Source organism: Pipistrellus kuhlii, unplaced genomic scaffold, assembly GCF_014108245.1.
Source record: "Pipistrellus kuhlii isolate mPipKuh1 unplaced genomic scaffold, mPipKuh1.p scaffold_m20_p_1, whole genome shotgun sequence".
In the NCBI taxonomy this organism is placed as follows: Eukaryota; Metazoa; Chordata; class Mammalia; order Chiroptera; family Vespertilionidae; genus Pipistrellus; species Pipistrellus kuhlii.
Genome location: NW_023425404.1, coordinates 19,795,113 through 19,811,304, shown reverse-complemented (window position 1 = coordinate 19,811,304; position 16,192 = coordinate 19,795,113). Strand labels below are relative to the sequence as shown.

Here is a 16,192-nt window from a genome sequence, read left to right as displayed (position 1 = left end):
CCCAATCCCGAAATGGTGGCTATGGCTATGAGAACCGGGTAATGACATCGTGTAGCTACACCCAGCTTCCTCTCCCTAGCAACTAGCCTCCTTGGAGCTTCTTCAGTCCAGGAACCCAACTTGCTTTATAACCAGATGCAGACATTTTCCAGTTTAACCAAATGTTTATGAGGTGTTTTCCCCTGTCTCATCCCATTTGATTCTCACAGAAGTCCTGGAGTAGGTAGATAGGAGACTCAGTAGAACCCTATTTTTTTTTTCATTAGCAAGACACGAATAGTGTTATTAAAATATTTCTTCTAATTAATTCCCTTTCAATGTGACACTGGCTATTAATAATGCACTATAGCAGTCGCAAAAGGCTGATTACTATAATCAAGTTGCATTCATTTCCCCTAAGCACCTTACGCACAGGCGCACCATTTCTCTCCGCTAATACCAACAGCAAGTATTTCAGCGGCCGATTGCCACGTCATTAGTCTTGGACTGACTTGTTAGGTGTGGGCAACAGGAAATATTTCGCTTTTGTGTGTATGCATATGGGCCTGGCCAGTGGCCATGGATAACGGGGTGGGGGGGTGGGGTGGTGGTGGTGAGGGCATACATGGGGAGGGGTTTGGGATGGGATTGGGGGGGATGAGGACAATTATGTGATACCATAATCAATTAAAAAAATGGAAAAAAATAGGTTTATTTGCGTTACGCTTATTAATTTGTGCAGTTATTCAGTGTCTGGTAAGTTAATGTTCAAGAAAATATATTAATCTTCATTAAAACATTCTATTATTTTATATTAACGATTACTCATTTATTTCATCCCTTTGTATTCAGCATGTCTATTGAAATATAAATCTACATTTTTATGAAAATTGAAGCTTTTGTTCTTTTGAGGCCCACATAAACTTAAACTTTATTTGGCCCATGTCAACCTTTGATTTGACATGCTTGCTTTAGAGCAAAGATGGGCAAACTTGAGGTCTGCGGATCCCAGTTTCTGCAAATACAGTGTTTTTGGAATATCGCCGTGCCCCACTGAAGGATTGTCTGTCGCTGCTTTCACACTACAACCCGAGTAGAATAGTAGCTTCTGAGACCATCAGTCCATAAAGCCCACAGTAAAAGTTTTATGATTCCTGGCCCAGAGTAGACCATAATTTCAGAGTGAGTATCAAATGAATGAAAAATCAGGAAATTTGGAATGGGGCCATCCCAGAATTACTAACTGGAGCCAAAGTCAAAGGTCCGCAGTCCTGTTTCTTAGAATCCACTGTCCGTGTAACTGTCCTCCCTGTTTCCCCATCCCGAATGAGGTGGAGATGCTCTCATGTCCCTACACCGCGCCTGGCAGCCCTGGCCTCCATTTCCCTGTCTGTCAGTGAGGAAGTTGGATGAACCCAGCCTTTCCCACAGTAACATTCAGTGGATTGTATGGCTTGCCCACCACACCATCCTCTCTGGTTTGGAGCCATCGGGGAGGGAAGGGATCAGATATTCTCACTTTCCTTCCATCTCAACTGTGTAGACTTCTTGTGCCTCTTCCTCTGGCCTGCTCCGTTTTTCATTGACCAGATGCTCAGCGCCCATCGAAGTGCTTTGCTCTTACATATGTTTTTGATTTAGTAATGTGCCACCAATTCAGGTGTTTGTTTGTTTGTTTTTTTTTTTTAACTAAAAGACTTTATAAAGTTAATAATTATCAGAAAGAATTAAAATAGTTATCCGTCAGTTTGCTTGTAAAATTTCATTAAAAACACTACCAATAATGATGGATAATGTTTTAAATGAAATTCTATGGAATTGATGACTCTTGCACACCAGTATTTCATACAAATATGAATCAAGAAAAATGTTATTTACTAACATTTTGAGATTAGAGACAACATATTTTCTAAGGTCTGTATAAAATGACTTGAGAAAAATTGACTCAAGCTTAGTTAATCAAAGACTCCTCAAAAACCATTTAAAGATATGTTCTTATTGATTTGAGAGAGAGAGAAAGAAAGGGAGAGGGAGAGAGAGAGAGAGAGGAAAACATTGATGAGAGAGAAACATCGATTGGCTGCTTCTTGCATGTCCCCGACTGGGGACTGAGCCTGTAATCTAGGCATGTGTCCTGACCAGGAGTGGAACCAGGGACCGCCTGGTGCATGGGATGATGCTCACCCAACTGAGCTACACCAACCAGGGCTCAAAAGCCATTTTTACATGGTGACTGCTGTCTTATAATTCTCACTTTCTCTCATTGTTACTTTGTTGTGAACACATATTTGGGAAGGACAAACAAACTCACATTTCCCATGTGCCAGCCTGACTTGTCCTCTAGAACTGAGGGTCCTTGCTTCTCCGTTCTAGTACAAATCCAACAGCACTGACGTGAGACCAGTCTGGGGCCTAGGTCACTCTGGCGGCACCTGCCTTATCCGGGGGTACTGAGGAAAGACACTGGACCAGCGAGAGGACCCTGAATGGAGGGAATTTTACCTTATCTAAGTAAAAACTTAAATATAACTTATAGCGATGGCCCTTTCAATTGCAGTTGATGTTTCGTAAACTGACTTAAACATTTCAGTCTTTAAAATATTCTTCTAATTGTAGAGTCTGCTGTCCTTTTTGGAGTCCTTCAGTGAAGGAAAAAAACCCATTTTGGACATCCTGTCGATGAAGGGGAATCTGGATGAGCTGAATGAAGATCATAAACAGTTGAGAAAAGCCTGGGATGGCCTCAACTACCAGGTTGCTATCCTTTATAATAAAAGGCTAATAAGCAAATTGTTCTATTGACCAGGAGTTCAACCAGGAGTTCAACTGAGAGTGTGACCAGGGGTTGGGCCGGTCTGCTAACCGCCCACAGCCGCCTCCCCCCGTCAGTCCCACCCCCTTTAGGCTCCCATCCCTGATCAGGTGCAGGGCGGCTGGCCAACTGTTCATGACCCCTCTCCCGGGGCCAGCCTGATGGGCCCAGATTGGGGCAGGCCACTGGTGCACGAATTTGTGCAATTGGGCCTCTAATGTTATGTCAATTATTATAGAAGAACATTTTCATTGGGAAACTTTTTTGGAAGAGAGCTTCAGATTTCCATGAGGAATTCTATTAAATACAGGATAGATACTTCAGCAGAAAGTTGGGAAAGTGCTCTTAATGTTTTCTCCATGGTCTCATTTGGGTAGAGGTGATATTTAAATAGGAATTTATAATATTCTACTTAGAAAAAAATTGCATGCTTATCAAGTTCTTATGTTTGCCATCAATTGTTGGCTTGCCAAGATAGATTATTCATATTCTGAATCACTTGCAGCTTCCTCTCTACCATGGACCAGTGTCATGTGTCACTATCGATAGGAGCTCAGAAGGGGTTGGGACAAACCCAGAGAGAATGTGTAAGGATGAATGTGTGCATGGGTGGCTGAATATTTCTGTGTGATTTCAATCTGTATTATGGCCCAGGATATGGCGTATATTAGTGCACATATTATTTGCACTAGAAATGGTCATGCATTTTGTGAGTGATTAGATATAGTGTTCAATAAATATAAATTAAGGTGGTTGATAGAGTTTAGATTATCTGTGTCTTGAGTGACATTTTGTCAGTTCTATCAGCTGAATTCTTTAATTCTGTTAAATTTTGCTTCATATATTTTACACTTTGTCATCAGGTGTATACATTTATAATTATTATATCTTCCTGATGAATTGACATTTTTACCATTATGAGATATTCCTTTTTATCTCTGGCAGTATTGTTTTTCTTATTGACTACTTAATCTAATATCAGTACAATCATTCCAGTCTTCTCTTGCTGATTGCTTCATTGATTTTCAACCTATTTGAGTCTTTATATTCAAACTAGAGGCCTGGTGCATGAATTCATGCATGGGTTGGATCTAGTGGGCCCACCCCAATGGGGGCTGATCGGGGCTGGGCTGGTGGGGGGTGGGGACGGGCTGCGGGAGGTTGGCTGGCCAGCCCCACCCCTCATGAGGACAGGGGTGGGTGCGATTGGGGGCCAGGCCGGCCAGGGGAAGGAGTCACAGGAAGTTGGGTGGGTGATCAGGGCCCACATTGGCCAATTGGCCACTGCAGTGTCATAGCGACCAGTCATTCCAGTGATTCGGTTGCTCCAGTCGTGTGGCTTTTATTTATATAGATTGCATCTCATATAGGCAACATATAGCCGGATCTTGCTTTCTATTCACTCTGACAATCGCTGCCTTTTAATTGAAATGTTTAGTCATGTAATTATTGATATGGTCCAATGTATGTAAACCATTTTACTCCTTTTTTGTGTGTTTATTTCCTCTCTTATTTGTATTTCTATTCTTTTTCTTCCTGTCTCATTTTAGATTGCTGTCTCATTTTAGATTGTTAATATTTTTAGAATTCCATTTTAATTTATTTGTTGGCTTTTTGGCTCTTTATCTTTCTATTATATTTTTAGTGGCATTACAATATGCATTCAAAAATTTTACCGTCTATTTAAATAACTTATAAGTTATTGTATAACTTTTTAAAACGTATCAACTTGCAGCCGGGACCGGTTTGGCTCAATGGATAGAGTGTCGGCTTGGGGACTGAAGGGTCCCAGGTTTGATTCCGGTCAAGGGCATGTACCTTGGTTGCAGGCATATCCCCAGTAGGGGGTGTGCAAGAGACAGCTGATCGATGACTCTCTCTCATCGATGTTTCTAACTCTCTATCTCTCTCCCTTCCTCTCTGTATAAAATCAATAAAATATATTTTAAAAAAAAGCACACCGAAAAACAAAAACGTAGCAACTTGCAATTAAATTGATTCATTTATCTTTCATATTTTATGCTATAGTTGCTTTGTATATAAATATGTATACATGATACAGACATGAGTTTTAAAGTCCCCAAGACCATGTTATATATTTTTGTTCAAAACGTCATATGTTAAAGAAAGTGAGACATAAAATTAGTCTTTTATATTTATCTAGATATTTACTATTTGTCTATATTTCTTCATTTCTTCCTAGAGATTTGGGTTTCCAACTGAACTTATTTTCTTTCAGCCTGAAAAACTTCCTTTAACTTATAATGCAGGCCTGTGGGCGACATTGCTCTTACTTTTCTTTGATGTCTAAATATCTTTATGTGGCCTTCATTTTCTCTCTCTTTTTTTTTTTTGATATCTTTATTACAGTATAATCAATGTACCATAGAACTCACTCAGTTTAAATAGAGAATTAAATGATTTTTAGTGAATCTACAGAGTTGTAACACAGATAGCATGACCTGCAAGTCCAAACGCTCTTGAGCCCGGGAAAAGTTTACGGATCCCTCTCAGGGCTCTTGGCCATCAGCAGTGGCAGCCTGTTTTAGAGTGCGTTGTTCACACCATTTATGAAGAGTGTCAGATAGTGTTCTAGCGGCTTGAAAAAGCCACCTTGTCCGAGCTCCTGAAATCTTCCCCCCAGCGGCTGTGCTTGGCCCCTGGCTCTGACGGTGAGTCCTGTGAAGGGCAGGGGCTCCCTGTTCCAAATCCTCGCAAAACAGACATTGTCCGTCCAGTTCAGGCTGCCCCAGGCCACAGAGACCCAGCCTGGTTTTCTGAATTTGATTTGGAAAAATTGCCCAAAGTAATGAGAAAAAAACAACATAGAACTATTTTGCAAGGTTGGGTGCTGCGAATTAATGGTATGTAGAAAATTCATCCCTTTGGTAGAATGAAGCTCATTTTCTTGGTGTGGGAAAATGAGGCGTATTAATTTTAATGTTGCCAGGTGTATGGAAGAAAATACCATCTAGTTTCTGGTTCAGCTGTTTGAGAACACAGATATCTTAAAGCTTCCTAGTAAATGGTTTCATTTTACGCCCGCTGTGAAGAATAGCAACGCTATGTTATTTAGACCTGACCCAAGATCTTATAGAAATTTTCAGCCAAATGCAAAATTCCCAACTGGGAGAAAGAAAGGGCGGAGCCATGTTATCTATGTCAAGTGAGAAAGGAGTGGGTTGAAAGGCAAACATCTTTCCTCTCCTGACTACTTCATGTAGAGCAGCCCTGAGTCAGAAAGCACACATGGGGTTTTATTCCAAAACATGCAGCCCTCTTTTCTTTTTCTTTCTTTTTTTTTTTGTACAGAGAGGAAGAGAGAGAGATAGAGAGTTAGAAACATCGATGAGAGAGAGTCATCCATCAGCTGCCTCTTGCACACCCCCTACTGGGAATATGCCCGCAACCAAGGTACATGCCCTTGACCGGAATCGAACCCGGGGCCTTTCAGCTCCCAAGCCGATGCTCTATCCATTGAGCCAAACCGGTTCTGGCTGCAGCCCTCTTTTCATTGTGAAAAGAATAACAGCTGGCTTAGAGGTATTATCATAGCCTCTCTTTAACTCAGTCATATATCAGTTTTCTACTTTATTTTTTTGGCTAATGTACAAAAAATTCAGATATAATAAAAATACATCTAATTTGTTTATATTAAGAACTTGTCACAATGGAACTTATTTTCATTGTTTTTCTAACCGGAGGCTTAGTGATATACCATTAGTGATTTAAGATTATGGACTTGTCTTTTGCCATACGCCCTTTAAGAAAATAAACTTGCAAGATAATTAAAGCAAAACAAAGTACTGCCTGGTATTACTTATACGTGGTATCTAAAAACAATGTCAACCTCAGAAACAGAGGAGAAAAGTGATTGCCAGGGACGGGGACGGGGGAATAGGGAGAGGCTGGTAAAAAAGTACAAACTTTCAGCTATAAAGTCTGATAGTTTTGTCTAGCTGCTGCCCGTACTCTTTGGTGTGTGATCACATGTCCCCTGTCCACTTCAGAAGACTTCTGTATCTTTAGCCCCAATGCTTACACAATAGATTATTCCTGTTTGTTCAGTGAATGAATGAATGAATGAATGAGTAAATGAGTGAATGTGTGAATGAGTGAGGATGTGAGTTTCCAAGGTACTTAGTAGGGGGAAGGGGCAGCAAGAAACAGCGAGAGCTGCGAGTGCAGTCAGTGTTTGGGGAAATCCGTAGTTGGCAGCTGTGTGTCTTGTGTGCACGTAGATACTGGTGGGAAGGCCGAGGAAGAAGGTCGCCTGTATTGTGGGGGTTTCGGTGAAGGACGGATATTCAGGAGGTGTACGGAGATATTTGGAGTGAATATACAACTAGGGCACATGCGGAAAATGTAATCTATAAATCTGTTGGCGAGGTGTAGTTGTAATGTCAGAGAACACAGGGCATACAGCATTTGAATCTACCCATGCTTGAGAGGTGCTTTAAATGTTGCTAATTTCCCTCTCACAACTGATTATGGATTTATCAAGACATTTGTTTTTATTCTTGTGCCCTCTTCTCCTGCAGCTGTTAAATTATCTCCTTGATCAGCAGTGATCTTAGAACTAGGAAGTATCTGTTGATAAATATTTCCTTAACTAACGGAGAAACGTTAAAGGATTAAACCTAATATGTGTGAAGAAATAAATAGAAGAATGTCCGCTGAACATTTTTTTTTCCTTTCAGATTAACGCGTGGAAAACAAAGCTGAATGACGACCTGCCTTCTCCCCTCCACCAAATCGAAGCCTGGCTCCGCGAGGTAGAGGGGCTCACAGAGGCTGAGCTGCCCACCTCCCACGATTACTATGAAGCCATCGCGCTAATGGAAGAGAAAATGGCTCTATTCAAGGTTGGAAAAGAAAAAAGCAAAAAAAAAAAGCATTGAAACATCTATACTTTGTTAAGACTGCTCTTGAGGGAGACTTTGTCCTGGCGAGAAGGGAAGGGAATGCAGTGGGTATGTGTGGGTAGCTTAGAATTAGTCCCTCTGGGAGAGACGGGGCCTGAAAGGTTCCTTCGTGTCCTTCGTGAACGTTGTGCTAGTTTAAGGTGGAAACAATGACAATAGAACCAGTGAGTTCTAAACCTTCCGCACGTCCGACAGAAAAGGAGGGGAAGCTGGTTTAAAATGTGGGAGGTTGGGTTCTCACAAAGAAGTCATGAAGACTTTGGTAGATGAAATTAATAGCATTGCAGCGAGGGATGGAAAATACACCCGAAAACAGAAGATTTTAATAATGCTTTTGGCCAAAGAAACTACAGTCTGCCTCTCTTGTAAAACTCATCTAGTTTAAGACATTTTCTGAAAATATGTATTCAGAAAATCTTAGTATAAAAAAAAGAAAGCACTTGTAAGTTAAAAAAAAAAAAGATGAAATTCATGGGGAGAGCAAATGAGATGAGTGAGCCCTCAATTATAATGTCTGACAATAAACCTAGTTCTCTCATGCTAATGTCTTTGCAGAGTCTGATGGATAAATGCGACGGTCACTCCAACACTCTCCTGGCATTTGAAAATAGAGACGAGAAGCAGTTGCCGTTGGTGCCAGCTTACACATTAGAGGAAATGAAAAGACGGTCTGTGACACCTCTGAGCTGCTAAACCATCCATGTCTGAGCACTAGATTGTGTAATAGGGACCCGAAAAGATGTGTAGATAAATTCCTGACAAGTATTCTTTAAGTCTTGATAACAGTACCTTGCTGTTTGATGTAATAGTAACACACTATCAGGCTCACAAACATTCTCTTTCTATCGGATGGCAGGATGTGGTGGTAGAAAAGTTCTGGGCTTGCAGTCAGAAACAGCTGTGTATCTTCGTTTTGGCCAAGTTGCTCTGTCTTTCTGAGTACGCATGCGCATTTGTAAATATAGGCTATGGGCACCATGTTCCTGCCTCACAAGGTGTGAAATAAGAGGAGGTCTATCGGGTACTACAAATATAAAGATTATTTAACTGATGGTGCTCCACATCACCTTCTCTTTTCTCATTATTATTTATTTTAATTTATTAATTTTTAAAATTGCTTTCAGAGAGGAAGAGAGAGAGAGAGATAAACATCAATGATGAAAGAAAATCATTGATTGGCTGCCCGCACCCCAGGCATGAGCCCTGACTGGGAATTGAAATTGAACCGGGACCCCCTGGTTCCTAGGTCCATGCCCAGCCACTGAGCCATGGGCTGGGCTCTTTTCTCATTATTTATAAGCAACCTATTAGAATGATAATAAGAAGGTATTTGCCTTACTAATGAAAGCTGTTTCTCATATGTCAGTGTTGAAATCATAGTAGTTGCATTATGTTATGCAGAAGTTTTCAAAATTAGTAAAATACTCTGGATATTGATGTTTTATTATAGAATTTCTCAGCAGGGTTACAATTTCTTGAGAAAATGTTCTGTTACATGTTTTCACCTTAGAAATAATTACCATATATCTAGCCACAATGTTTGTTTTCCTTTGCTTAAAAAAGCTTTGAGGATACATCTGAGTACCATGTGTTTAAAAGAAAAAAAGGAGAGCCCCACTGTTTTTAAAATGCCACATATCTCACATTTGGCCCATAATATTAAGTTGAATTCTAAAACCGGCACTGTTTTTCAGAATCAACAATATTTCGGGGAAAAAATTCATTCCACTTCTAGAATTTCATTACTATAAGTGCTCAGTCCTCGGTTTGCTGGATGAAGTGAAATCAAAATTGAAGGCTTGGAACATCAAGTATGGGAGCAGAGAGTCGGTGGAATTGCTGCTGGAAGACTGGCAGGTGAGCCGTTCGTTTCATGTCTTAGAAACTGTTCTCCGTATCTGGGTGCTGGGTTTGCATTTTTCTTTGGCACAATTTTCCTTCATCTTTTCAGGTTTCCAGATGGGTTTTTTGGTAACTTCCATTAGCTTACATGTTGCCTGGAGAAAAGAATTGCAGGTAGTTCAATAACAGATATCAGGAAAGAGAAAGAAAAAACAGTATTGTTTACTATAACGGGAGATTGAGTTAACCTGTTAACATAACAGAGAAAGTTTCAATGTTATTTCCATTAAAAAACTCTATTTTCACTTACTGGACATCTTTTTTCCCACCCAGATAAATGGTTTTGTCCAAAAATTAAATTTTTTCTTAGAACATTTTAATCTTAGCTTGTCATGTATTTTGTTTGTTTGTTTTTAGTTTTTTATTTTTTATTTTTCTGTTTTGCTCAAGTTAGCCTTTTGGTTTTAAGGATGGGAAAAACAGCACATTTTGCACTGAGGCTTTTTGTGGGGAGAGGGCTTAGATCTTGAAATTGATAGGAAAAAGTATAGCAAAGAACTTAAATATTAAGTGTGGTCATTAGGAAATTACAACTAAAGCATCCTAGGAATGTCATTTCTACAGTTAGTTCAGTGGTTCTCAACCTTTCTAATGCCGTGACCCTTTAATACAGTTCTTCATGTTGTGGTGACCCCCAACCATAAAATTATTTTCCTTGCTACTTTATAACTATAATTTTGCTCCTGTTATGAATCATAATGTATATATCTTTTTTTCCGATGGTCTTAGGTGACTCTGCTAGCGGTTCTCAACCTGAGAACTGCTGTTGTAGAGCCTAAGACCATCGGAAAACACAGAGATTTACATTATGATTCATAACAGGAGCAAAATTACAGTTATGAAGTAGCAATGAAAGTAATTTTATGGTTGGGGGTCACCACAACATGAGGATCTGTATTAAAGGGTCTCGGCATTAGAAAGGTTGAGAACCACTGAGTTATTCCTTGTCATCATACTTGCTGTTTCTCTCTTTTTGGAATGAGGGGCAAAAGAATAATCCAAGATTGTAAATTTTAATTACAAAAACTGAAGAACATGAAGAAGAAAAAAAAAATATATATATATATATGTATGATTTAAACACTGTACATTCTCAAATAGAAAGTAGCATTCTAAATTAGACTAGACTTTGAATATTTTATTTCTTTCATTATTTTCCCATTTAAGTAATCATATAATCAATATATGGTAAGTGTACAAAGGTAGCAATTATTGATTGATTGCAATTTTCCTTAGCATACTTTGCTTGTATAGGACACAATAATTTAGTTAATTGTAATTTCTCAAATGTTTCTGCACGATGGACGGTATCTTTTTATAACATACTGTAAATTTATCTAATAAAATTACTCAATATTAAAAAATACAAGAAATAAGAGAAACTGATACAGGTTATGCAATATTAGTAAATATGTCGGGTAGGAGGCTTTGAGATTGCTGTAAATACTTCACATGCCTTTTCCCACCAAAGGAGACCATTGTGGAACCATAGCATCACATTGAGATAAACTTTTTTAGGTTTCATACCTACATAATGTTCATACTCATAGTTTCTAGACCATAGTTTTCTCTCTTTATGAACTGCTCTTCTTCTTTCCTACCCAAATATGTAGTTTAAAGCCTTAAAGAAATTTTGGTGCCTAGTGTTTCATCAATGTTTATATGTTTATGTCTGGATTTCTTTGCACATTTAAAAAAGTGTAAACTATCGATATGTTTTTTCCCCCATCTTTCTTCTCCTAGAAATTCATTGAAGAAAGAGGCTTCCTAGCTCAACTTGAATCTTCTTTTCAGAAATGTGAAGAAATTCATAAGAATTTGGGTAAAGTTATACAGTTACTTTTTGATGGAATAGTCACTTTAAAATAGCATTTTTAAGCTCTTTAACTTTCTTTATACATTACCTAGAGGTTCGGTGCACTGATTTGTACATTGGTGGGGTCCCTCGGCCTGGCCTATGGGGATCAGTGAAACTGGCTCTTTGACATCCCCGAGGGGGTCCCAGATTGCGAGAGGGTTATTGTTGGATGACACACGCCGGGATTGGGTTCCTCCTCCGCTGGTTCCTGTATCACCCAAGAACCACAGCTGCCAAGCTCGGCAGCTTCTGCATTGAGCGTCTGCCCCCTGGTGGTCAGTGCGTGTCATAGCTACTGGCTGGCCGGTCGAACTGTTGGCCAATCGGCTGGTCGCTTAGGCTTTTATATGTGTAGATTTTCATTTTTTTATTAATTGATTTTTAGATAGAGAGGAAGGGAGAGAGAGAAACACCTATGTGAGAAACATTGATCAGTTGCCTCTTGTGCATGCCCCTGACCTAGGAACGAACTCACAACCTGGGTATGTGTCCTGACTGGGAATCAAACCTGAAACCTTTTGGTGTAAGGAATGACACTCCAACCGAGTCACCTGGCCAGGGCTATCTTAATGTTTTACATGCATGTTTTCTTTGGAAAATTCTGGCATTTACTTTTAATATTGTCAGAGTACATATTTATTTTGCCACTGTAAATAGGCAAATATTTTTCTTCACAGTGTTTTCTTAATAAAAAACTGCTCTCTAAAATAACTCTTTGTTTGGTTAATATTATAGGTGGAGAATATCAGAATGTTAGTGAACAATATACAATGATGGAACATAATATTTCTGTGTGTCAAAAAAGTATAGATAATGTGAAGTCCACTCTGCAGAAAGTTCTTGCATGCTGGACTACTTACACGGAAAAGCTCTGCTTCCTAAAGGCTTGTTTTGAGGAGACAAAGAAGGAGCAAATTACAGAGGTATTTGCAGTCTATGGCATCTGCTCAATTGTACTTTTTTGTTTTGTTTGGAGACCCTCCTTTTCAGTCCAAAAACTAGATGCCAAGGAAGAATAAGCACAACTATTGGAAAATTCTCCAAGGTTCGAAAAGAGTTCAGTTTCTTCCTAATGAAACTGCCAAAGACGTTTTCTCCTCATTATAGGTTTTACACACACACACACACACACACACACACACACACGCACCCAGAGTTTTATTGAGGTATAAGTTACATACACAGTATAGTTTTAAAAAGATTGGTTACTACTTTTTTTCTTTTATTTTTAAAAAAATATATTTTACTGATTTTTCACACAGAGGAAGGGAGAGGAATAGAATGTTAGAAACATCGATAAAAGAGAAACATCAGCTGCCTCCTGCACACACCCCACTGGGGATGTGCCCACAACCAAGGTACATGCTGTTGACTGGAATCAAACTTGAGACCTTTCAGTCCACAGGCTGACACTCTATCCACTGAGCCAAACCAGTTAGGGCTCCCCTCCCCCCCCCTTTCTTTTTAAAGAAAATAAAAGACTTAGAGTAGTGGATAGCATATAGACATATTTAAAATAAATTGATGCTTTAAAAAGTTTAAATTTTCTTTTTTTTTTTTTTTTTTTTTTAATAAGTTTTTATTGTTCATATTATTACAAATGTTCCTTTTTTCCCCCCAACGATTGCTCTCCTCCACCAGGTTCCCACCCCACCCTCTGCCCTTTCCCCTCTCCCCATTGTCCTCATCCATAGGTGCACAGTTTATGTTCAGTCTCTTCCCACGCCCCCGTCTCCCCTTTTCCCCAAGAATCGTCAGTTCACTCCCCTTCCATACCTCTGATTCTATTATATTCAACAGTTAATATTGTTCATCAGATTTTTTTAATTTCCTTGGTTTTTAGAGTCACTTGTTGATAGTTATGTATTTGTTGTTCATAATTTTTTATCTTTGTTTACTTTCTCTTCTGAAAGAACCCCCTTCAGCAATTCATATAATTCTGGTTTGGCGGTGATGAACTCCTTTAGCTTTTTTTTATTAGTGAAGCTCTTTATCTGGCCTTCGATTCTGAGTGATAGCTTTGCTGGGTAGATTATTTTTGGCTGTAGGTTCTTACTATTCGTCACCTTGAATATTTCTTGCCATTCCCTTCTGGCCTGCATGGTTTCTGTTGAGAAGTCAGCTGACAATCGTATAGGTGCTCCTTTATAGGTAACTACCTTCTTTGCTCTTGCTTCTTTTAATATTCTCTCTTTGTCTTTTGCTCTTGGAATTTTAATAATGATGTGTCTCGGTGTGGTCCTCTTTGGATTCCTTTTGTTTGGAGTTCTGTGCGCTTCCTGGACTTGTAAGTCTAATTCTTTCACCAGGTGGGGGAAGTTTTCTGTCACTATTTCTTTCAGTATGTTTTCGATATCTTGCTCTCTCTCATCTTCTGGGACCCCCATAATTCTGATGTTGGTTCGCTTGAAGTTGTCCCAGAGGTTTCTTACATTATCTTCAATTTTCTGGATTCTCTTGCTTTCTAGCTTATGTGGAGGAGTGTCTTCTGGCTCTTTATGTTCCAAATCTTTGACTTGATTCTTGCGATCTTCCCTTCTGTTTTTAGGACTCTGTAAAATATTTTTTATTTCAGACAATGTATTCTTTATTTCTTGTTGATCCCTTATCATTTCTCGATGACTCCTTATTAATTCTAGTTGATCTCTTTTCATATCCTCATAGGCCTTATCTATCTTTTCTAGGAAATTCTTGAAAAACCTTATAAGCGTAGATTTGAACTCTATATCCAGACGCTTTTTGTCCTCCATTTCTTTCCTTTGTGATCTATTTTGTTGTTGCATTTCGCAGTTACAGATGGGACGGGGTTTCAGGGTGGAGCCTGCAGCTTTGGCTTCCGTCAGCCCCGCCCTATGCGGGTCCTTCAGTGCTCGCTGCCAGCGCCTCTGAGAGAAAGGTGCCCTCGATTTTCACCTGCTGCCAAACAGTCTATGCTCTCCCCCAATGAGCCCGGTATTGGGGTTCAGTTCAGTTGGAAGTGGAGTTGGAGGTGGCGTTCAGAGCAGTCTGGAGCCCCAGTCTCCTTCCCGTCAGGGCAATCCCGCGGCACAGCCGACCGTCCCTTCTCTGCGCGCAGTGTGCGTGCCTCTGGGACCTCCTTTCGCCTCTCCCCGGGGTTCCGCCTTACAGCCCAGCTCCCTATGGCTGAGCCTGAGTCCCCGGGGTCTGGCCTAGAACTGGGGTTCAGAGCAGTTGGGGGCCCAGCACAGTCAGAGTTTTATCTCCTTTCCGCTAGGGAACGCCCGCCAGGCACTCGGCCTCCCTCCTCTCTGGCTCCGTCCTCTCCGCGCGCCGCGACTCCGTACCTTGGGCTTTTCCAGCTCCTCCGCGCCTCCTTCTGGTTTTCTCCTTGCTTCTCGCTGTAGAATTTCCAGTCAGTCAACCTTCCTGTAGTTCTGGGCAATGTCCATTTTATATTTTAGTTGTATTTTATTGAAATTGTTGTGTGCGGCTGCGGCTAGGTGTTCACCTGGGCGCAGCCATCTTGGATCTCCAAAAAGTTTAAATTTTCACTTGAAACAAAATAGTGTGCAAATAAAACACACGAAAAATAAGAACATACCGGTACTATTCAAATACACATGTAGTACAGGGTTTGGCAAATAGAAGGCACAATAAATATTTGCTTAATGATTTTTCAATTCAATACTTTTATTTTCTTTTTATTAAATGTATTGGGGTGTCACTGGTTCTCCAAATTAAACAGATTTCAGGTGCACAAGTCCACAGCACATCATCTGTGCACTGTACTGTGTGTTTACCCCAAGTCAAGTCTCTGTTCATCACCATTCACCCCCCGACATCCTCCTCCCCTTCCCCCTAGCAATCACCTCTCTGTTGTCCATGTCCATTAATTCTTTTCCTTTTTCTTTTTTCGATCAATTCCTTTAGCCCCTCCATTCAACTCTTGTGAGCTCTAAACCCTTTCTGAGTTTCTAGAGGAGGGAAACCAAAGTACCTTAGATTCTGTGGAGAGGTGTGGAAGACCTTTCAGTGTAATTGATTATTGTTTCATTTGCTATTGATGTAGTAATTAGTTTTATGATTCTTCTCTGAAGTAGTATTTGTTTTCCTCTGTTGCAAATGGATATAGCGAACCTCTCAGACTAAACATTTTTAGGTAGAAACTAAAATTACTCAAGAGAAAAGAGGCTGTTACATGAAGGAAAATGTGTGCGTGTGTGTGTGTGTGTGTGTGAGCACAAAAAGAGTATTTGAGGGGGTTAGTGAGGCATTACTTCTCCTTGCCACCTCTATTGAGATTAGAAAAGCATATCTTTGCCTTTCAACAGTTGTGTTTTTAAAGTTCTTTTATTAAAATTAGAAAAATAACACTAAGTCTTGCAGTACCCAAACTCTGTACTAAGGTGCCCTGAGCTGCCAAAGAGATCTCATTAAATTAAAGGGAAATTTTTAAAATTTAAAGGTAATTTAAATTTTGAAGGAGATACAAAGACTTGTCTGTTACACAATGCAAATTACTACTAAGCTTTTTGAACCTGACTACTTAAAAATGAGAGCTTTTAGATTATTTTTTGAGTCCATGGAAATGTTACTGAGACATTACAGTGCCACAACTGAAAAAGTTTGAGAACCTTTGCTCTGAGCTCATCAGCCACTTAGAAAGGTGGGAGGTCAGATGCTTCCTGAGAGTCCAGGGCCAGGAGTGGTGTCAGACAGCTGCCGCCTGCTGGTCAGCGCTCAGGGATGAGGAGC

At 40.0% G+C, this 16,192-nt stretch overlaps 1 protein-coding gene across 1 annotated transcript in view; it reads left to right on the top strand.

Annotated features, from left to right (window-relative positions):
- SYNE2 (spectrin repeat containing nuclear envelope protein 2) overlaps nucleotides 1–16,192 on the top strand; it is a 304,600-nt gene that overhangs the window by 91,241 nt on the left and 197,167 nt on the right. Inside the window, exons 11-16 of the mRNA XM_045579886.1 lie at nucleotides 2,596–2,733; nucleotides 7,492–7,656; nucleotides 8,272–8,384; nucleotides 9,411–9,573; nucleotides 11,362–11,440; nucleotides 12,212–12,399. Coding sequence (XP_045435842.1) covers nucleotides 2,596–2,733; nucleotides 7,492–7,656; nucleotides 8,272–8,384; nucleotides 9,411–9,573; nucleotides 11,362–11,440; nucleotides 12,212–12,399 — 846 coding nt within the window. The remainder of the gene's footprint in view (nucleotides 1–2,595; nucleotides 2,734–7,491; nucleotides 7,657–8,271; nucleotides 8,385–9,410; nucleotides 9,574–11,361; nucleotides 11,441–12,211; nucleotides 12,400–16,192) is intronic.